Here is a 21,466-nt window from a genome sequence, read left to right on the forward strand (position 1 = left end):
GTCAATGGCACACCACCAGATGGCATGTGGAAGAGCTATTCAAATGGCCAATGGATGGCATCACTCAGCAAGTCAGTTGTCACTACGGGGCAACTTCCATACCCATCAGGTCTGTGGCACTTTTGTGCACCACTTGGCATCAGGTCTGGAAGTCCAGAGAGACAACACGATGGGGCAAAGTACTTTGTTCAGAGAGGAGAATAGTATACGAGAGCTCACGAGCCCAGATATTCCACTGCAGCTCGGGTGGGCCGTTCATGCCGCCGCTGCAAACGGTTCTGTCGCTCTGGTGCGGGCCTCGCAGCCCATCTGCGCATCCAAATGAAGCGGTCATCAATCACTAGTGATGGACAGCTGCCGACCAGTATACTATACAGGATAAGTTCTGATCAATTGAGCAACCTCTAAACCTTAATATTTTCCAATGAAACTTGACACGGTGTGTGTTTGGCCCAAAAGGAACAGTTTCGGGGGAGGGGGCAAAAAAATGAAATGTTTTATATATAAAACATTTCAGGGAAAATAATTGTTCCAAGTTCATGGACTTTAAGTCCATGAACTTGGAACAATTATTTTCCCTGAAGTGTTTTATATTGGATATTTATTCTGTTGTTTCTCTTGTTGCTGGAACTGGATCGTTTTTTATGGAGCAGCTCTGGCTCAGCTTGGAGGCACCCCGATTACAAGCTAACTAACACTTTGTCCGAGTAATCCAAGTGTTTGCGGAGTGTTGTAAGAGGCTCTTGAAAGAAGAAACCCAAGGGCACTGGTGAATAGTATACCTTTCAAATGATGCCACATTATTTGGGATCTTACCAACAATGCTTGTGCCATCATTAAACTACCGAGTTTGCTTACGGTCTCAGTTTTCTAATAGCTCGCAGTCAAAATGCTGAGCATTAGCCATGGCCCAAAATCCCCGGGCTGGCAGGGGTGGCATCTCCTGCCCCCTTAGCATATCTGTCCGGCTGTATCGGATACAAGTGAGAATCAAATCTGTAACAGGAGCATTGGCACTGTATCATTTTAAAGATGTTTTCTGATGTGGAATGCCCTGGCTTAATCCTTTGCTGACAGGCAGGTCTATGTAAAGATTCTTGGAAATGCCACTGCAGCGTCTTGCATACAAAGGGGCTTTCCCAGTGTGAATCATATTGATTCATTTCATTTCCAAATAGATTCTACGGTGTATTCTGTAAATGTTTTTTTAGTTGAATTCTGTGTATTGTTTTTTGCACTGTAAATGTTAGTGTTTCACTCTTTCACCCATTTTAAGTTGACCATGTACTTGGGTCTTGCATTTGAAGTCATAGATAATGTTGGGTTGTGTTTTTTTTTTTAAACCAGCCTTCAATATGATTCTGTTGTTTTCTTATGGCAGTACAGGGAGCTGCAGCTGTTACGGTGCTGAATATTCCCCTGTGGTTTCAGACATGGTGGTGACACGTGTCTGCCTTGGCTGGCTCACTGAACGCATGAACGCACTAGCCTCACCAGCTCCTCCGGCCTCCAGCATGCATTGCGACACTGAGAATCATCTCCCACCTTCCTCTCCACTGTCCTAGAGTTTTAGATTTCAGCTATGCTGGGCCTCTCTCCCTTTCACACCAGACCCCCCAATAACCCACTCGGTGTCGCAGACGTGATGAGAGGCGGCAGCGCTTAAAGTGATGACCCTGTGTCGATGCTGGTTTTGATAGAACGGAGATGTCTGATGCAGCTGTAGGCCTTTGCTCAATCTGTTCAAGGGCTGAAGACAGATAGCCACGAGAGAGGGAGCAGCTGATACACCTCAGGTGTCCTTCTAGACCTTGAGTTCACCAGAGGACATGGTAGAGGACACAGCAGGGAGCGCATCCTCCATTGTAGGGCTAAATTTCTGATGTGTTAGTGAGTGTCATGTTTATTATGCATGTTTCAGGAAGAGAGAAGGCTTTAGAGGAGTTTTCCATGAAGAAATTTAACTCATAAGGCTGCACAGTGGCTTTGGCACGTCTGGTAGCTTTGTACTGCTTTCATGTGTTGATATGAACTCTTCGAAAAAGGAAAGGAAAAACGTTTAGTTCTGTAATCAGTTCACAGTAGATAAAAAAACTAGCTTGTAAGAGTGTGTGAGTGCTTTCTACTTTATAGGGCACCTCATCCTGATTTAATGCTTCAATTACAACCAACAGGACATGTAGACTTTACATTTTCCATAGACACTTGACATTTGGCTGACGCCCTTTTCAACAGAGACTTGTAGAGGTCCTTTAAAGAATGCTATAGAGCAAGAGTGGTTAATGGATGTAACTGCAAGGTTTTCTGTACAAATACAGTGGGGCAAAAAAGTATTTAGTCAGCCACCAATTGTGCAAGTTCTCCCACTTAAAAAGATGAGAGAGGCCTGTAATTTTCATCATAGGTACACTTCAACTATGAGAGACAGAATGGGGGGAAAGAATCCAGGAAATCACACTGTAGGATTTTTAATGAATTAATTGGTAAATTCCTCGGTAAAATAAGTATTTGGTCACCTACAAACAAGCAAGATTTCTGGCTCTCACAGACCTGTAACAACTTCTTTAAGAGGCTCCTCTGTCCTCCACTCGTTACCTGGATTAATGGCACCTGTTTGAACTCGTTATCAGTATAAAAGACACCTGTCCACAACCTCAAACAGTCACACTCCAAACTCCACTATGGCCAAGACCAAAGAGCTGTCAAAGGACACCAGAAACAAAATTGTACACCTGCACCAGGCTGGGAAGACTGAATCTGCAATAGGTAAGCAGCTTGGTGTGAAGAAATCAACTGTGGGAGCAATTATTAGAAAATGGAAGACATACAAGACCACTGATAATCTCCCTCGATCTGGGGCTCCACGCAAGATCTCACCCCGTGGGGTCAAAATGATCACAAGAACGGTGAGCAAAAATCCCAGAACCACACGGGGGGACCTAGTGAATGACCTGCAGAGAGCTGGGACCAAAGTAACAAAGGCTACCATCAGTAACACACTACGCCACCAGGGACTCAAATCCTGCAGTGCCAGACGTGTCCCCCTGCTTAAGCCAGTACATGTCCAGGCCCGTCTGAAGTTTGCTAGAGAGCATTTGGATGATCCAGAAGAGGATTGGGAGAATGTCATATGGTCAGATGAAACCAAAATAGAACTTTTTGGTAACAACTCAACTTGTCGTGTTTGGAGGAGAAAGAATGCTGAGTTGCATCCAAAGAACGCCATACCTACTGTGAAGCATGGGGGTGGAAACATCATGCTTTGGGGCTGTTTTTCTGCAAAGGGACCAGGACGACTGATCCGTGTAAAGGAAAGAATTAATGGGGCCATGTATCGTGAGATTTTGAGTGAAAACCTCCTTCCATCAGCAAGGGCATTGAAGATGAAACGTGGCTGGGTCTTTCAGCATGACAATGATCCCAAACACACCACCCGGGCAACGAAGGAGTGGCTTCGTAAGAAGCATTTCAAGGTCCTGGAGTGGCCTAGCCAGTCTCCAGACCTCAACCCCATAGAAAATCTTTGGAGGGAGTTGAAAGTCCGTGTTGGCCAGCGACAGCCCCAAAACACCACTGCTCTAGAGGAGATCTGCATGGAGGAATGGGCCAAAATACCAGCAACAGTGTGTGAAAACCTTGTGAAGACTTACAGAAAACGTTTGACCTCTGTCATTGCCAACAAAGGGTATATAACAAAGTATTGATTTGAACTTTTGTTATTGACCAAATACTTATTTTCCACCATAATTTGCAAATAAATTATTTAAAAATCAGACAATGTGATTTTTCTGGATTTTTTTTCTCATTTTGTCTCTCATAGTTGAAGTATACCTATGATAAATTTACAGGCCTCTCTCATCTTTTTAAGTGGGAGAACTTGCACAATTGGTGACTGACTAAATACTTTTTTGCCCCAGTGTATACAGCACCAGTCAAAAGTTTGGAGACACCTACTCATCAATAGGTTTTTCTGTATTCTGACTATTTTCTACATTGTAGAACAATACTGAAGACATCAAAACTATGAAATAATTCCATATATGTTCCATACGGTATGTGGTAAACAAGAAAGTGTTTTTTAAATATACATTTTTACATATTTAGCTTCTTCAAATTACCTTGATGACGCTTTGTACACTAGTGGCATTATCTTAACCAGCTTCATGAGGTAGTCACCTGGAATACTTTTCAATTAACAGGTCTGCCTCGTCAAAAGGTAATTAGTGCAATTTCTTGCTTTCTTAATGTGTTTGAGATCAAACAGTAAATAATAAAAATACAATAAGTAGCCGGATTCCACAACTGTAGTAATCCACATTGTCAAGAACCGCTCAACTAAGTAAAGAGAAACGACATCCATCATTACTCTAAGACATGAAGTGTCTTTTACTTAATAATCTTATTTAGGTGTTTCCAAACCTTTGACTTGTACAGTAATTTTAATATACAGTGTAGGTCACACAATCATGCACATCAGTTCCATATATTGTTAATATTTGATGCATTTTCAGCTGCTTCGCCATTTGTCTCATCCAAATCTGAATGAAACTGCTTTAGGTTCATTTTCTATTTGGTCAGATTCAGTTTCATACTGGGGGGGGGGGGACGTGCTGAGGGTCATATCAGGGTTGAGTCATTTCATGCATTTGGCGATGTATGAAAATGTGTCTATATTTAAAAATGAACCCATTTAAAGAATATAAATCTTATGTTTATATTAGGGGTGTTATGGCTTGAAGTTTTCTCGATGGGACACCTTCATCTGAAATTTGGCCTCATTGTGCATCAGTATTAATCAAGTATAAATCCAAGCCAACAGTGGCAGCAGGGATGTCTCCACTGCTGACAAGTCTCATCCATCGTTACTAATTTTTTGCCTGAAATGCCCTTAAAATGGCGGCACGGTGGTGTAGTGGTTAGCGCTGTCGCCTCACAGCAAGAAGGTCCGGGTTCAAGCCCCGTGGCCGGCGAGGGCCTTTCTGTGCGGAGTTTGCATGTTCTCCCCGTGTCCGTGTGGGTTTCCTCCGGGTGCTCCGGTTTCCCCCACAGTCCAAAGACATGCAGGTTAGGTTAACTGGTGACTCTAAATTGACCGTAGGTGTGAATGTGAGTGTGAATGGTTGTCTGTGTCTATGTGTCAGCCCTGTGATGACCTGGCGACTTGTCCAGGGTGTACCCCGCCTTTCGCCCGTAGTCAGCTGGGATAGGCTCCAGCTTGCCTGAGACCCTGTAGAACAGGATAAAGCGGCTAGAGATAATGAGATGAGATGCCCTTAAAATATACTTCAAACAGGAAGGAAGCTATTGTAGAAAAACTGTTTCAGACATTTGATTTTGACCCTTTTTGGATCAGTTGTAAAATCTAATCAGTTCATTTTCTGGATGCAAAGATCATGCCATATAAATCCTATAATGATTCAAGCACTCATTCTTGAGATATCACACCAGCGAGAATCTTGGATGGACACTCAGACTACCTGAAAACCTAATACTGTACCTCTACCACCTAGTGGCGGAGGAATTAAAAACAATCCAGTGATTTAAAATTAAAAGAAAATTGTATTACTAAGTCAGTGTGCCTTTTGTACATCCTTTTCTATATAACAAAAAAAATGTAAACAAAAAGATCAAATCCCGTAATTACTTTTCTGGCAAATACAAATTAACTTGTTAAACGTGGCCTTTTCTTTTTATCTTTACAGTTAAGAATCACAGTCTGGTCTCTTTGCAACAAATCTGTCTCCTACATCAAATACCCTAAAGCCTGCCAGAAAGGTGAGTGTGTGAGGTTGAAAAGTAGCTCAGACAAAGTGGAAAAAGCTTTAGAAGTGTACAGTCAAACATCTCAGACGATCTTCTCATCATTAGGGATGGACTTCAGTGCAGACGGACACTACATGGCCCTAGCTGAGCGACGAGACTGCAAAGATTACATTAGTATATTTGTTTGCGATGACTGGCATCTCCTCAGGGTAAGCATTTTCTTTTTCTTAACCAAGTACAGTGTCCCTACTGTGAGATTCAGGAGCTTCAGGGTCCGAGATGGTGTTCTCTGTGCAAGTTTGAGGATAAAGATTCTGTTGGAAAGACAAGATTATAAGGCAACTGGCTAGATGAAGCCTTTATGTATTATCTGTCGAACATGTCCTATTCGGATGATTATTAATTGGGAGTACTATGATTTTGACATACCATACCATGGCACTGCACTACAGCATTTTGAAACAGAAACCCAGGATCTAGCAGGGGTGGAGTGGTCTCCTAATGGCTGTGTGCTTGCAGCGTGGGACTCTTGTCTTGAGGTGAGCGTCCATCTCACAAGATTCATGTGATATGCACACTGATCAAGAATGAAACATCTAAGAATACATGTGAAAATTCCACAAAGCTTCTCAAAGTCATTTTTTAAAATCATTATATCTGTACATGTATATACCTCTAGTACAAAATGCTGCTGTATTCCCTGGATGGGCGTCTGCTGTCAACCTACAGTGCTTATGAATGGTCACTGGGCATTAAATCGGTCGTCTGGAGTCCCAGTAGCCAGTTTCTGGTCATTGGCAGCTATGATGAGAAGGTATAACCTCTACAAACATACAACTTGCTTTTAGCTGCTGATATTAAGTTTGGCATAAGTATATGCTGATAATACACACTGCCTGGCCAAAAAAAGGTCACCGTTTTGGATTGAAATAAGCAAATGCTTAAGAGCCTTTGATTGGATAATTCCTGCAGTGATTGTTTCACCTGGCAACAATTCTTTTAAACCTAACTGATGCAGTGAGTAGCTTCTCATTTCTTAAACAAACCTGTTAGAAGACGGATCCTGTGGTCGTGAAAAACATGGTACTGTGTATCAGAAGGATCATATTATTGCCCTGAATACAACGAAGGAGATTGCTGAAATTATTGGAATTGGGTTAAACACTAACGCATTATTAAAACCTGGTAAGATAGTGGTGAACCATCAACTATGCAGAAGAAATGTGGTTTTGACTGACCGTCATTGGAGATCACTTAAACATTTGGTGAAGTTGAATCGTAAAAAATTGGCTATGTTTAATAGTGAAAGTAAGAGCATTTCTACACGCAGTGCACAAAACAGTGAATGACCAGGTTATTGCATCAAAGGATTTTTTTTTTTTAAGTCCTGACCATGACCCTTCTTTTCCATCATAAGAAACATCTCTAGAAAATCTGGCACAAACACTGCAACAATAGCCAACAAAAGAAATGGAGAACTACCATCTGATAGAGCTGAACTGTTGGACGAATGGGGAAAGTACTTTGAGGAGCTTTTAAACATCAGATCTGTCGCTGACGGTACACTTGACATTCCAGAAGCATCAGAAAACCTGGACATCAACACCTCTGATTTTACCAAAGAAGAACTCTTGACCACCATCAAATCCATGAAGACCAATAAATCCTCCGGTGTAGACCAATCGTTTACTGACGAACCCCTAAGATTTTGTGGTGATCAACTTCACTCTGCGCTGTTGGACGTGTCAAATTCAGTTCTTAACCAAAACGAGGCTCCTAAACAATGGAGCCAATCCCAAAGAAGCCATCTATGGACATGAGCTTTTGATGAATATCTCTGATGTCTGCAGCTGGAAAAGGTATATAATAGAATGCTCCTAAATTGTGCCTGCGAGCCTGTAAATAAACTCCTACGACCTTATCAAGCTGGTTTTCAAAAAAGTCGGAACTGTCTCGAATAAATTCACGTGCTTAGGAGGTTACCGGAGACTTACCATCAGCGTCAACTACCACTCATAGCAACTTTCATGGACTTCAGCAAAGCCTTTGATTCGATCAATAGAGACACCGTGTGGAAAATACTACGGCGTTCCTCAGAAAATTGTTGATGCTATAGCTGCTATCTATTCAAACAGCACAGGTCGAGTCCGCATTGGCAACCAGATGAGCCCAGCTTTTAGCATTAATACAGGAGTTCTGCAGGGAGATGCACGTGCCCCGTTTTTATATATTTACTAGATTGCATCTTGAAGCAGATGGACATGAACCATGGGTTGAAAAAACATCCTGAAAACCCAGAAATCATACTTCCTGACCTGGACTTTTCAGATCTTGTTCTACTTGATTCATCAGAGACTGCTGCAGGGGAACACCTTGGCAATGTTGAGAAAGCTGCTTCTCCTATAGGTTTGAAAGTCAATAGAGAAAAAAAAAAAAAACAAGGTCATGTTCATCGTGTTTGCACTGAGGCACCACCACCAGCCAAACAAAACACGGAACTTATAACCGACTTCGAGTACCTTGGGGCATGCATTGCATCATCACTGAAAGATTTCCATCAGAGACGTGGAAGTGCCTGGAACAACTTCTGGAAACTGACCACCATTTGGCAGTCCAACAAAATCTCATTACAACTCAAGCTTTGACAAGCTCTGACTCCCCAATACTCTCCATCCTCCTTTATGGGGCAGAATCATGGACACTCATTTAGACCAAGAAGAATTAACTGAACTCGTTTGCCACCAGCTGTTACAGAGCCTAATCTAGGGCGCGTAATACGCGTTTTTTATCCGTCTGTCGCACATCCACTTTTTGGGCACGAGAGTGATATCGCGTATCTATTCATTTTGTCGCGCATTTATAAGTAGAGAGCGTGTAGTCGCATTTTACTGAATCTTGTGTGTATCAATTTGTCAGCACCAGCTAGCAAGCACTGCGGTAAATATAGCGTTGTTTACACACCAATCGGAAAATATCGGAAAGGACCGAAGTATTTCGAATGGTTTATTTTGCGGGTAAAACAGTTTTGTGAACTATTATAGTCACTGAACCGGAAGACAGTGTATCTCAACCAATCGTGTGAAGTGTTTTAAAAATACCCAAAAGCACATGGCATATCGTTCTGTCTCATCCAAACATAATGTCAAAACGCGTGGTCACGTTGAAAGACCTTTGGACGAAAAAAGGAAACAAAATGAAGACACAGAAGTGACAGATACTAATCCAGCCGACATTACACAACCCGATACAAGTACTACCGATGAACCAACCAAGAAGAAAATGAAATATGAAACCGAAGTCGACGATGTTACCACCGAAGTGACAGTCCAGGCAGATACGAGTTCAGCTGTCGTTATCGTCGATGAGCCTGAGGCAACGGGGACGAAATCGAAACGCAATGAAACTAAAGACAATGCAACGAAGAAAAAAAACGAAGTATGAACACACATTTCATTACATTTTTAAAGTTCAGATCTGATCATAATCTTTGTGCAATACTATAAACTGTGGATAAGTGTTTGCTGATATGGTTTTCATATCACTGTATTAAAGGATATGTATTGAGGTTTTTCACCTGACGTCACAGGGTCACGTGACGCCCCAGTGTCCGCCATTTTGAAGATCAAGCTACATACTAACGCTGCAGACAGAGAGGGAGAACCAGCTTTGAAAAAAAAAAAAAAAAACGTTACAGACACCGGATCCAGTGTAAATAGCTGCCGGAGCGCGCTCTGGCTTGCTCCCCCTCAAATTAAGCAGCGCGTTCCGGCTTGCTCCCGGAGTGCTCCGGCCGAGGTTCCGGAGCGCGCTCCGGCTTGCTCCCCCTCAAATTAAGCAGCGCGCTCCGGCTTGCTCCCGGAGCACTCCGGGAGCAAGCCGGAGCGCGCTGCTTAATTTGAGGGGCAGCAAGCCGGAGGTGCGCTCCGGCAGCTATTTACACTGGATCCGGTGTAAATAGCTGCCGGATCATAATTACAGTAAACTAGTAAATACAGTAAAGGAAAAACTTGAGACTGAAAGGTTTTAACAGTCATCCAAATGACTGAACGTAAACATTGCTACAGTAACATACTAGCTACTATGTTGTTGACATTAGCTAGTGCTAACAGCTAGCTGCTAGTACACTGCTACAACACAGACACCGACTCTAATAATACAGTTCTTGGTCATTGCCTGGTAACAGCAAATTTATAACGGGCCATGTCTCAACAGACTAAGAAGTTATTTCAATGACATTTAATAACATTTTGTTTATCCTGAGGACCGAAAGTAAATGAAAATGTGAACAAACCTTAGCTGTAATAAGATGGCGACCACCGGCTCCAGGGACGACCCGCTGATGTAGGCATGTTACCCAGCCTGACACAAAATATTTGTAGGCATCCAAACTCGTATACGCTTTCAGATCAATACCTGTGTATGGCGATGGGTTTTTAACGACATAGGTATACAGATCATGTGGGCCGAAGTCAAGTAAAGACGAGGGCTTCGTGTACTTCCGTACGTCAGTGAACAATCCTGGTGGAAGCAGGTAAACGTCGTTCTCTAAGCCTGCTAACCTCAATTTTTGCAAATACCTCTCCCTCTGCTCGCCCTGTAAATGCCCTACGTCGCTGGATAGTGAAGGCGTTTTCTGCATCTCGCTCCTTTTTCTTTTATGTTTTTCATTTGTCGCCTTCGTCGCATTCAAACTGATTCGAGCCGTGACGTCCAAAATGGCAGCCTAACGATGCATCACATGACTTGGTCACGTGGGTGAAAAACCTCAATAGTGCCATAATTATGATAATATATCTATTAACATCTGATATGAATGTTTGTTACATGTATTTAGTTTTATTAATAAAACTTCTGTTTATAGATGTACTCTTGAAAATATCTACCAATGCATTACTTATTTTTCTGTCCCCACTAACTGGAACAAATGAGGGATATTTTTACCCATGTTAATATTTTCTGTCCCTGGTTTCTACAACTAGTGAGGGATCTGCCCCCTATTTTCAAATTCCTAGATTAGGCTCTGTGTTATGTTAAATATCAAGCGAACTGATAGAATCACCAACAAATACGTCCTGGCTTGCACCAAAAGGGGAAATCTTGCAAAAATACTGATAGGAAAACAGTTACGTACTCTTGGACATTGGTTTAGAAGACCAGCTGAATCAACAACGCAAGGCTGTAATAGGAGAGGAAGACCTCGACTAACCTACGTCAAAAACATGCAAGAAATCACCAGCCTCGGCATAGATGAGGTGTATCGTTGTGCGACAGAGATGACTGGAGAAGCAGTGTTGAGAGATTCAACTCTGAAACTCCCAACTAGGAAGAAAGGACCATGACCCTATTGAAAGTTTTTGGGATGTGCTGGAGAAGACTTTACGGAGTGGGTTGACCTCCCATCATCAATACAAGATCTCAGTGAAAAAAAATTAATGCATGGATGGGGAAAAATGTTGTGATTTTATATATATATATATATATATATATATATATATATATATATATATATATAAGGTTGTTTGGGGAAAAATGCCATGGTGAATCAACACCATAGTCAAAGCTAAAGGTGAGCCAACGAAATACCGATCTGTATGACTCCTGCCCTCCCCTTTCTTTTTTTTTTTGGCCAGGCAATGTATGAATTCAATAGTTTTAAGCCAGTGTTTCTCAAACCAGACCTCAGGTCAACAAGACAGTCCATAGTTTTATTCTGTCCCAACTCTCACAACATAAGGATAGATCAAAAATGTGGATTGTTTGACATGAAATCAGTTTATATGTAATTTCACACGGTTTCTGCTTTATTTTCTAAGAACCTTTCACTTGTCAATACAAACCAATGTGTCTGACGCAATTATGCTATGGTTGTTTAACATTAGGTTCGGATCCTGAACCACATCACCTGGAAGAAGCTTGTCGAGTTTGAGCATCCGGTTACAGTCGCTAACCCCAAAGTTGTAGGCATTTATTCCGAATTTTGTCCACTGTTTCTAAAGTCATTTCATATACTTGTAGTTCTGCCAGTATTTGGAATTTGTCATGCATTTACATGGCTTATAAAGAAAGATGGCTGAGACATGGCAGTGTACGTGTATGCAGAACTTTTTTTTTTTTTTTTGTTATTAGGTGGTATACAAGGAGGTGGAGAAAAAGCCTGTTGTTGGCATCGAGGATTTGTCCAATCATCACATCACCATGACAAGTTCCTCATTCAACACACAGAGCAAATGTAAGGCCTCTGGACTGTTTCGTATAATGCAAGTGTGCATGAAATAGATTGATTTGTTGTTTTTACAGTGGATCGCTGTTAGTGGTGCCTTGTATTGATCAAGGAGGAAATAATCGATAGACAATCAATAGATTGCTTTAAAACTATTTAAAAATCATTTCCAAATGTTACATTTGTGGACACGTGAATAATACACTAAGTAACTTTAAAAACGCACATTGATAAAACTTGCTGAATTCGTGCTGAGTTTATCTCAAGAAGAAAAGAAATATATCACAATGGAAAAATAACTTCGTTCCGCCCGAATAAGTTCGAAATCAGTGCTCAAATCAGAATTTAAGGGAGTTGTAACCTACTCAATAACGTACAATATGACTCGGGTAGTCAATGACATGGACAGGCTTTAATTTTCAAACAAATTTTGCATACACTGTACACACACAATCTTGCCTATAAATACCTGGGGGAAATGATGGGAAAATTGTCATTATTGAAGATGCCACGCCTAAGCCAAAATCAACGTGAACAGGCCATCGGGATGTTGCGTGCTGGAAGTACACAGACAGAGGTCGCCCGGCACTTCGGTGTTCATCATTCGACCATTTCCCGTTTGAGTCAGCGTTACAGACAGACAGGGAGCACCAGGGCTCGTCCACGCCCTGGTCAGCCTCGAGTCACGACGCCAGTTCAGGATCAGCACATCAGGCTAGCTCACCTCCGTGACAGATTCCTGACACCCTCAGTCACTGCTGCTGAGACCCCTGGACGACACAGACCCAGAATCTCCAGCATGACGGTCCGAACATGGACCAACTGTCACTTTGAATTTTTTTATTGTGAATTAATTCTTGAGTTTGACAATAAATGTCCTTTATCGATGTTTCAAGATGTGTGTGCATTACATACAATATCATAAATTTCAAATATATGCATGGATCTAAAGTGATATCGTGTTGAATTCCACTGTGCGTTTTTAAAGTTACTTAGTATATTAAAGGGGAACTGAAGTCATTTTTAAACTTGCTTTTAGGGCTGTGCGATATATCGAATATACTCGATATATCACCGAAAATTCTGTGTGCGATACATAAAATTATTATATCGTAACTATCGAGTATTTTATGGTCATCTTCCAACTTGCTTTCGTTTCGTGTTTGTTGTGTTTGTTTAAAACCTCTTCCGGTGGTTTTCTCCCTGTCCCTCAGGCAGTAACGTGAGAGGCTGCCTAAGGGGAAAGAAAACAATAACGTCACCCACTCACCAACCAATCCCGGGCGACATCTCGATGCTGAAAGGAACTTCCGGGAAGATTTTCTAGTTTCGGTTGTGTTGCCAGATTGGGCGGTTTTAAGTGCGTTTTGGCGGGTTTTGAACCTATTTTGGGCTGGAAAACGTCAGCAGTATCTGGCAACACTGCCGGCGGGAAGATTTTCTAGTTCCGGTTTACAGCGCTGACTCAGTTCGTGCAAATCGCTGGTGTTGCATAGGCTACCGTGTAAGCTCTGTCAATTTCAGCGACAAATTAAAAATGGAAGCGGACGAATTTGTTCCTAAAAGAACTCGTAAGGGGTCAGTCATCTGGCATTTTTTTGGATATCGCGAGGAGGACGTGGAACAGCAAATGCCAGTTTGTAAAGTGTGCAAAAAAACCTGTCCTCACGAAAGGCAGCAGCCGGAATTATACACATCTGAGAGGCAGAGCCAGAAAACATTCAGTTCAAAAGTGTGCAAAGAGAAAAATTGTTTTGCAGATCTCTCTCTTCTCTCCCTCAATCTCTCTCTCTCTATTGTGAATGTTCCAGTGGTTCTCAGTAGTTAGGTTAATATCTTGGAGATCTATTTTTTTAAAATAATTGAATGAAAGAGCACTTTTCTTATTTAGGCTAAATGTCTTTCTCAGTGTTGAGCTGCACTTTATTGGTTTGAGCTCTGAGCAGCTCTGTATTGTTTTGCCCCTTTGTTGCAATTTTCAAGATTGTTTTTGCAGTTTGTGCCACATCTTTGTTGAATAAAAATAGTCTTATTTCAATTCAATTGTGATTAATCACCAACATGACAATTTAAAATGTGTTGTTGAAAACCACCTGTAAAGTTAACCAAGAATGTTATTTAATCTGCAGGGATTGTAGTGAAAACAGTAAAGAGTAAAATATTTCATGGGGTCCTTTAGAGGAGATTTAAATATATCGAGATATCGTATATCGTGAAATGGAGAAAATGTATCGGGATATTCATTTTTTCCCATATCGCACAGCCCTACTTGCTTTATTTCTTAATGTGTTATTCAGTTACGTTTTCGGTTTTAGTAACCTTATATCATGACTCATATTGGCAACTAATTGCAATTAAATATTATTATTGGCCTACTCAGTTTTTAGCCGTGTTGAATTTAGTTCGTTTGGTCCATGGCAGGCGTCACTTATCCATGCGATCTTCACGAGACTTCAAAACGTTAAGTGTCAGCCAGGTGTCAGTGCCGCCATTTTGAAAACTGTTTTCCAAATGAAATATTGCACAAAAACGAGTTTAAATGACGATTACTGCCTACTTTTTTAAAACTTTCCTGATTGCTATCAAAACAAACAAAACTTCAGGCTTGATTACGTCAGCGTTCGAAAGAGGGCGCGCGCGTCTTTTGACAACGTTGGCAGATGTCGGTCACTTTGATTTCCGCTGTACGTTTTACTTCCGTCCTACGATGTCTCGCACAGGTCTCAACGGATCTTGTTTACGCCCATTGCTTTGACATATGGACTGATATTACAGAGCATATTTCAAACACTCATAACTTGCTATAGCAGTGACAAAATAGCCGTCAGAAATGCATTCCTATATTTAATAAAATGAGAGAAATAGAATTTTGATAAATTTGCCTTCAGTTCTCCTTCAAGCACAACAAAATGTGACAATTCAAAATCAAGTTTAAAAATTATGTACATCAGTCAGCCATTTCATAATCATAAGACCATAAATCTGATTTTTATAGCAATCATCGTATTTATTTAAATATTTCACTTATCTCAAGTAACCTTCTGCTTTTGTTTATATTAGGTCTTGTTTCAGTTACTTTGCTGATGAGCACGATTGGGGTGTGTGGGTGGCTGAGTGTGTGTATGCTAATATTGCGCGTTATGCAGACAGTTGTGTTTGAGTGGAGCCTGAGGCTGAAAGGCTCGGCATGGTGACAGGGTCATTATGAATTCCAGCACGCAGCAAAGTTGACCAGCTATTTCTGTAGGCAGACCATTGACTGAGCTCTGTGAGAATGCCCCCATATAAATCTTATCACCAAAAACATGGTGCCTAGTGTCATGTTTTGACACAAGATCTCTTCCATAAACCTTTGTCTCTGCTCCTAAAAACATGAAACCACCCCCACTGACGGTCAGACTTTGCCTCAGTGCTTTGTATGGCTCAAATTCAAAGATTTGTTCCTGGCAACAGATGTTGCACTGCACTTCCGGGATATGTTCATATTAATCTAACATCCCACACTCCTCTGAAACAAGCTGATATACAGTTATAGTCAGAAATGTACATATACTCAGCATGGACACGAACGTCATGGCAATATTCGGCTTTCAGCGATTTCTTTGAACTGTCCTTTTTCTCGAGCAAAATGATTGTACAATATATCTCTTTAATAGAAAATAAAAACACCCAAGAATTTGGTGCACCAGTTTTAATTTTTGAGTTTTGGAAATCAACAGCAGCCCACTGAGATTATTAATTCAGTGGTGCTAAATTCCAAAATGCATTTTAACTTTCCAAGACCTCTTAACTTCCTGTTAGGGATCATGATTGACTACAGCTGGTACCTTCTCTGTGCCAACATAAGAAAGGGTTTGTTTAACAGCGCTCATTAAGCTAACTCCCACTCAGTACAATGGGAAAGTCCCAGGAGCTCAGTGCAGATTCCAGGATCATCATCAGTTCAAACAGCTGTACATACAGTAAGCCTAAAGTTCTTTGTCACTTGTAGTCACTTTGCCAAGGTCTGGAAGAAGACCAAAATTGTCACCCTCAGTCGAAAGCAAATTGGATCAGATGGTCAGGAACCACCAAGTCACAGACCTCTCATGAACTGGAAACCGGTAGAACACCACTGTCTACAGTCAAATGAGTTTTACGTTGCCATGGATTAAAGAAGCTGCTGTCCAAGAAAGAAGCCCCTGCTCCAAAATCGATGCCTTCAAGCTCAACTAAACTTTGCAGCTGACCACATGGACAAGGAGCCTTCTCGAGGAAAGTTTGGCTACAATGACAGATATATTTGGAGGAGTAAAGGAGAAACATTCAGCCCTAAGAAAACGGTACCAACTGTTAAGCATGGTGGCGGCAACGGCATCATGCTCTGGGGCTGTTTTGCTTTGCGCAAAGTGTATGGAATAATGAAGAACTCTTCATCATAACCTCAAACCATCAACTAGATGGTTGAAACTTGGACACAACTGGGTGTTCCAACAGGACAATAACCCCAGACACACATCAAGGCTGGTTGTGGAATGGATAAAGCAGGCCTACACTGAAGCTTTTGGAATGGCCTTCCCAAAGTCTTGACCTCAACCCTATCGAAAATATATGGACTGTGCTTAAAAGCCAGGATCCACACACATTATTTAACTCGACCAATTCTGCCAAGAAGAGTAGTCAAATATCCAACCAGAATTTTGCCAGAAGCTTGTTGATGGCTACCAAAAGAATCTGGTCAAGGTGAAACTTGCTAAGGGACATTTAACCAAATACTGTATTAGGTGTACTGCATGTATCCATTTTCTATTAAAGATGTATAATGTACAATCATTTTGCGCCAGAAAAAGAACAGTTTAAAAAGAAATCATTGAAAGTCCAATGTTATGACACATCCATGATGAATGAATGTGAATTTCTGACCAAAACTATATGCTATACTGTGGATAAAAAGAAACAGTCCTGAATGTATTAAAAAATCTAAAGGAGACGAGTGGTACTGGTCTAAAACTTGGCTAGAAATATGCTAGCATGAGATTGGACTTCTATAGTTGAGCTGTTTCTATTCAACTTGACTGATTTATTACTTTATTTCAGATGAGATTGCTCAATTGCCAGTCCACGTGTCAGTGGTGAAGCCTGATCCAGATCGTGCCAACCCCAAAATCGGAATCTCTGCTGTTGCTTTTAGCGCAGACAATCACTACCTTGCCACAAAAAATGGTAATGTAATTATTGATTTATTTTTAAGTAGTTTATTAGAATCCAGGGTAAATATAGAAGCTTCTTTCACATACAGTAGGTCATAGCCACTTCCTGATGAGTGCCCCCTACCCCATTTGGCATCAGTACCAGTCATGAGAAGCATTACCGGCTGCCCGCTGAGTCTGGTATTTGGAGACATTTGCTGCTTTTAGCTGCTGTGTAATTCCCCTTTATTCTATCCACTAAGCTTTATTCTTGCGCCTGCAAACTCCCTGACAAGTGTGTCTTCCTGTTTGGCTTGGTGGTGGGGTGTTAATCATCATTAAGTACATTACTACTCATCAATGTCACTGTGCTGGCTGACATTGTGCCAACCGCATGTCTCAGACAGCATGGCGCAGTGTGTGTGGCTGTGGGACATGCAGAGGCTCAGCCTGCAAGCCGTACTAGAACACACGTCAGCCGTGCGCTGCTTCGCCTGGGACCCGCGCCGGCCACGCCTGGCACTCTGCACCGGAAACACCAAACTCTACCTGTGGTCCCCAGCTGGCTGTGTTTCAGTCAAAGTGGAAGTGGAAGGTATAGGTGAGTAAGCTTTGAACTGCAAGCAGCATTCAGTTACTGTTTCCAGGTCAAACAGCCATTTTAAATTGTATTTTTTTGAATGAATGTATCACACACGTTCCAAGAGAACATGAAAAAAACGTTTTTTTTTTTTTTTTAAAGGTCCCATGGCATAGTGGTTTGTTGATGCTTTAAACGGGCTCGTGGAGGCTTCCGGATGTTATATCCGCAGCCTTTCTTGAAATGAACCCTCGGCACGTAAATATAGCCTCCTGGGAGAAAGCCCCATTTCGGCGCTTTTCCCAGTGCGTCGTTTTGCTAATGAGAAGCAGGAGGCGGGGAAGGGTAGAGGGTGGGGGCTTGACCAAGCTGCGCGCACACATACTCGCTATCAGCGCCTGTAGCCACGCTGCTAAGACAAAACCCCGTTCTCCCTCGGACTCCTTTCGTAAACTCAACGTGACACAGAGAGTGATTGTGATGATACACGGGGCAACTTTTTGGGCAATGTTGCCGGGCAATTGCGTTTTGACTCTTTTCTATTGAGATTGGGCAACATTGTTTCTTTCTGAATGGTTTTGATAATCTCTGGCAACTTTTTGAGATAAGCCAATCAGAACGCGAGTATCGAGTCATGTGACCTCCGGTGAGGTTCGGATCAGAAATTTCAAACAAATATGGTGGCCGCTCAGTGTCAGTGGAGTGAAGAGATGGAGAGACTCCATCTGTTTTTACGCCAGTAAGTTATTTTAATATTCTATATGGAGGAATTTACCTCACCAAAGCTCTAAAAAACAACAGACAGCTTGATTAAATGGTCACAGCAAAAATTAAGACATCGATTTTTTTTTTTTAGCTAACTGTAAACTGCCGTTGCTAACTGTTGTTGCCCATTGTTAGTTGCCCTGAAAAGTTGCCCTGTGTCTCACCTAGTTGCCCGTTGCCAGCAACATTGCCCAAAAAGTTGCCCCGTGCATCATCACCATGAGAGTGTTCGGAGTGGTAGTTTATGAACGTATAATACCCTAGGCTTGAACACGCACTCCATAACCAAAGAGGATAGAAGCAGCAACTACAGCAACATAGCGCTTATCCAACAGAAGACATGCATTGCGGAGCAATAGTCAAACATAAGCTCATAAGTTACAGTCAATTTCCAGACTAAACTCAGTTTAACAGAGCATGCTGCATGCTCTTTAGTTTTGTAGCGCAGATTACCTGGCTAACTGCAGCAAGCGGTTAGCTGCACAGCTAATGTAGCCACTGCTAGGCTAACGCACTGATTTTAAAACGGGGCAAAACGACCAGTTATACACTTACTTGTTCGGTGTTTGTGGCTGATGCGGCAGGGATGCTTGGTACGGACCCAGGCTTCAGTGACAGTTGATGTGCAAAACCTGCCCTGTACTGTCCCAAGTTGTGGAAACATTCCTCAGGAAAATGCTTCCGACAAACATACACCGTCTTAGGTAGACTCGACGGCGTATTATTGAAGTAAATAAAATGAAGCCACTGCGTCTTCAGGGGCTCTCCTGTCGGCAGTAAAAACAGACTCTTTTCTGTGTTGTCACATCCATGTACAGCGCAATTTCCATGTTTCGCTCGCTTAGGTGATGCCATGTTGTTGTTGTCCTCTATGGTCTCCTCACGACAACTGGGCGGGGCAATCCATACAGTGGGTGGGAATCCGGGGGGGGCGTGGGGATCATCTCCCTTGCTGACGTAGTAAAGGGAAGAGCTTATCAACGCGCCGTTTTGACGCGCCATTCTCAAATGTTGGGCATAGTTTGGTTTACACATTATGAAATTTCTAGCCACTGGGGTGACTTAAGAAGGTCAGAGGAACTCATTTTAACGTTAAAAAAACTCAAAGTGAAAATTTCATGCCATGGGGCCTTTAAAAAGTCCAGAGATTTTGACCCAAGCATAACAGGCCAAGTATTTAAAAAATAGGTCACATCACTCCATCTCTTATTTGTACGTATTCCTTGTATAAACAATATAATGTGGTGGACAACACAACAGGGTGTGCTGTTGTAGGAAAATAATCAACGAGGTTGCTCAGTGAAGCTCCGCTCCAACGTGGATTATTTTCCAGTAGCAGAATGTCTGGAGATGGTTTATTGCTCTTATACTACAGCAAATTAAAGCCTGACAAATCCTAGTTTGTCTCAGTGAACAGAAATAATAATAATAAATATTAGCCCTATACCTTATCTTCACTTGCTCTGGTGGTTCTCTGACGTAGTCTGTGTAACTCAGGTTTACAGGTGCAGTCACTGTTTTGGCACTGCGATGGAGAATCTCTGATCCTGCTGGGGAAAGATCAGCTGTGTGTGTGTTACATGGCCACAGACGAGGAGAAGTGAGTGCTAAGGAAAAGCCAACGGCTACACTAAACTAGTTACCAGCATTGACCACTTCCGTCTTAAATCGATCAAAGTAATTGCTGTCTACCAGGGGGCAGACCAACACCAGTGTATGTACAAGTAAAAGCTCATCAACTCCTGTGCTATGAATGTAGAAGTCCCTACACTGAACAGAAGATCTCGGACTATGCACCCTGGCAAAATCATTACATTCCCTATAGGGTGTACTCTTCCCCTCTGCCAAGAATGAGACGTTCTTTGAGGGACTCACGAAAGTCATCATAGTGGTACTCTTGTTATAGTATTAATCAGGAGATCATGAATTTGAATCCTGACATTGCCTCAGCCATGTGCTCTGGGTGGGCGGGATCTTATACTGTGACACTAGCCAATCACAGGAGTCTGTGAACTCGTATGTTGAAGAGGGTAGATAGCATTATCCTACCCTGGACCATGAGTAGCAGTTAGCTCCTTTCATACATTTTTGAAGAAGCACATGGTTACTCCACCCTCTCCATTTAGTCGCTGTTATATGGGAATTGGCAGGTGACCAAATTAGTATGAAATGGAGGGGATTCTCTCTACAACTTTATCGTGCAAGGATTGACGTTTTCCTGTTCTGAGAACTCTAAAATGTTTAAAAAGTTTAAAAAGTTTACTCTAATACCAATTTACATCCTCTCTGAAGACCTTAGAACATCAGACAGGAGAAATTTCACCTTCACTAAGGTTTTCCAATATTTTGTGATCAGACCCACCTCACTACACATTCTTCTCTGATAAACGAATAATCCAAGGAATCGTTTAAGTTCAGACAGTGTTAACGACTTGAGTAAATGACACAATGAATCCTTGGATGACTGAAGAGCAGAGTACGGTAAATAAGTGTGCTAATAAGGGCTGGATTTTTCCATAGAAAAATAGCACTGCTGTGCTTGACAGCTACATGTTTAAAGGAACAGTCCACCGTATTTCCATAATGAAATATGCTCTGTACCTATCCGAGCTTTGCGCGACCTCCCAGTCAGTCAGACGCGCTGTCACTCCTGTTAGCAATGTAGCTAGGCTCAGTATGGCCAATGGTATTTTTTGGGGCTGTAGTTAGATGCGACCAAACTCTTCCGCGTTTTTCCTGTTTACATAGGTTTATATGACCAGTGATATGAAACAAGTTCAGTTACACAAATTGAAACGTGGCGATTTTCTATGCTATGGAAAGTCCGCACTATAATGACAGGCGTACTAACACCTTCTGCGCGCTTCGGCAGCGCATTGATATCTGAGCTCCGTATCAATGCGCTGCCGAAGCGCGCAGAAGGTGTTAGTACGCCTGTCATTATAGTGCGGACTTTCCATAGCATAGAAA

General features: G+C 42.0%; 1 protein-coding gene across 7 annotated transcripts in view; it reads left to right on the top strand.

Annotated features, from left to right (window-relative positions):
* The window catches only part of wrap73 (WD repeat containing, antisense to TP73), a 40,714-nt gene extending 19,564 nt beyond the window's left edge, over nt 1-21,150 (top strand). For 4 of the 7 annotated variants that reach the window (XM_060931477.1, XM_060931478.1, XM_060931475.1 and 1 more), the window contains exons 5-13: nt 5,703-5,775; nt 5,869-5,972; nt 6,216-6,302; nt 6,443-6,577; nt 11,643-11,720; nt 11,890-11,992; nt 17,060-17,185; nt 17,555-17,752; nt 19,994-21,150. In XM_060931477.1, coding sequence (XP_060787460.1) covers nt 5,703-5,775; nt 5,869-5,972; nt 6,216-6,302; nt 6,443-6,577; nt 11,643-11,720; nt 11,890-11,992; nt 17,060-17,185; nt 17,555-17,752; nt 19,994-20,100 — 1,011 coding nt within the window. In that variant the 3' untranslated portion in view covers nt 20,101-21,150. Of the gene's footprint in view, nt 1-5,702; nt 5,776-5,868; nt 5,973-6,215; nt 6,303-6,442; nt 6,578-11,642; nt 11,721-11,889; nt 11,993-17,059; nt 17,186-17,261; nt 17,753-19,993 lie in introns of those variants that run through there. The other 3 variants (XM_060931482.1, XM_060931481.1, XM_060931483.1) reach the window with 3 other exon arrangements.
* Nucleotides 21,151-21,466: the final 316 nt, after the last annotated feature.

The sequence above is a fragment of the Neoarius graeffei genome, chromosome 10 (assembly GCF_027579695.1).
Source record: "Neoarius graeffei isolate fNeoGra1 chromosome 10, fNeoGra1.pri, whole genome shotgun sequence".
Classification (NCBI taxonomy): Eukaryota; Metazoa; Chordata; class Actinopteri; order Siluriformes; family Ariidae; genus Neoarius; species Neoarius graeffei.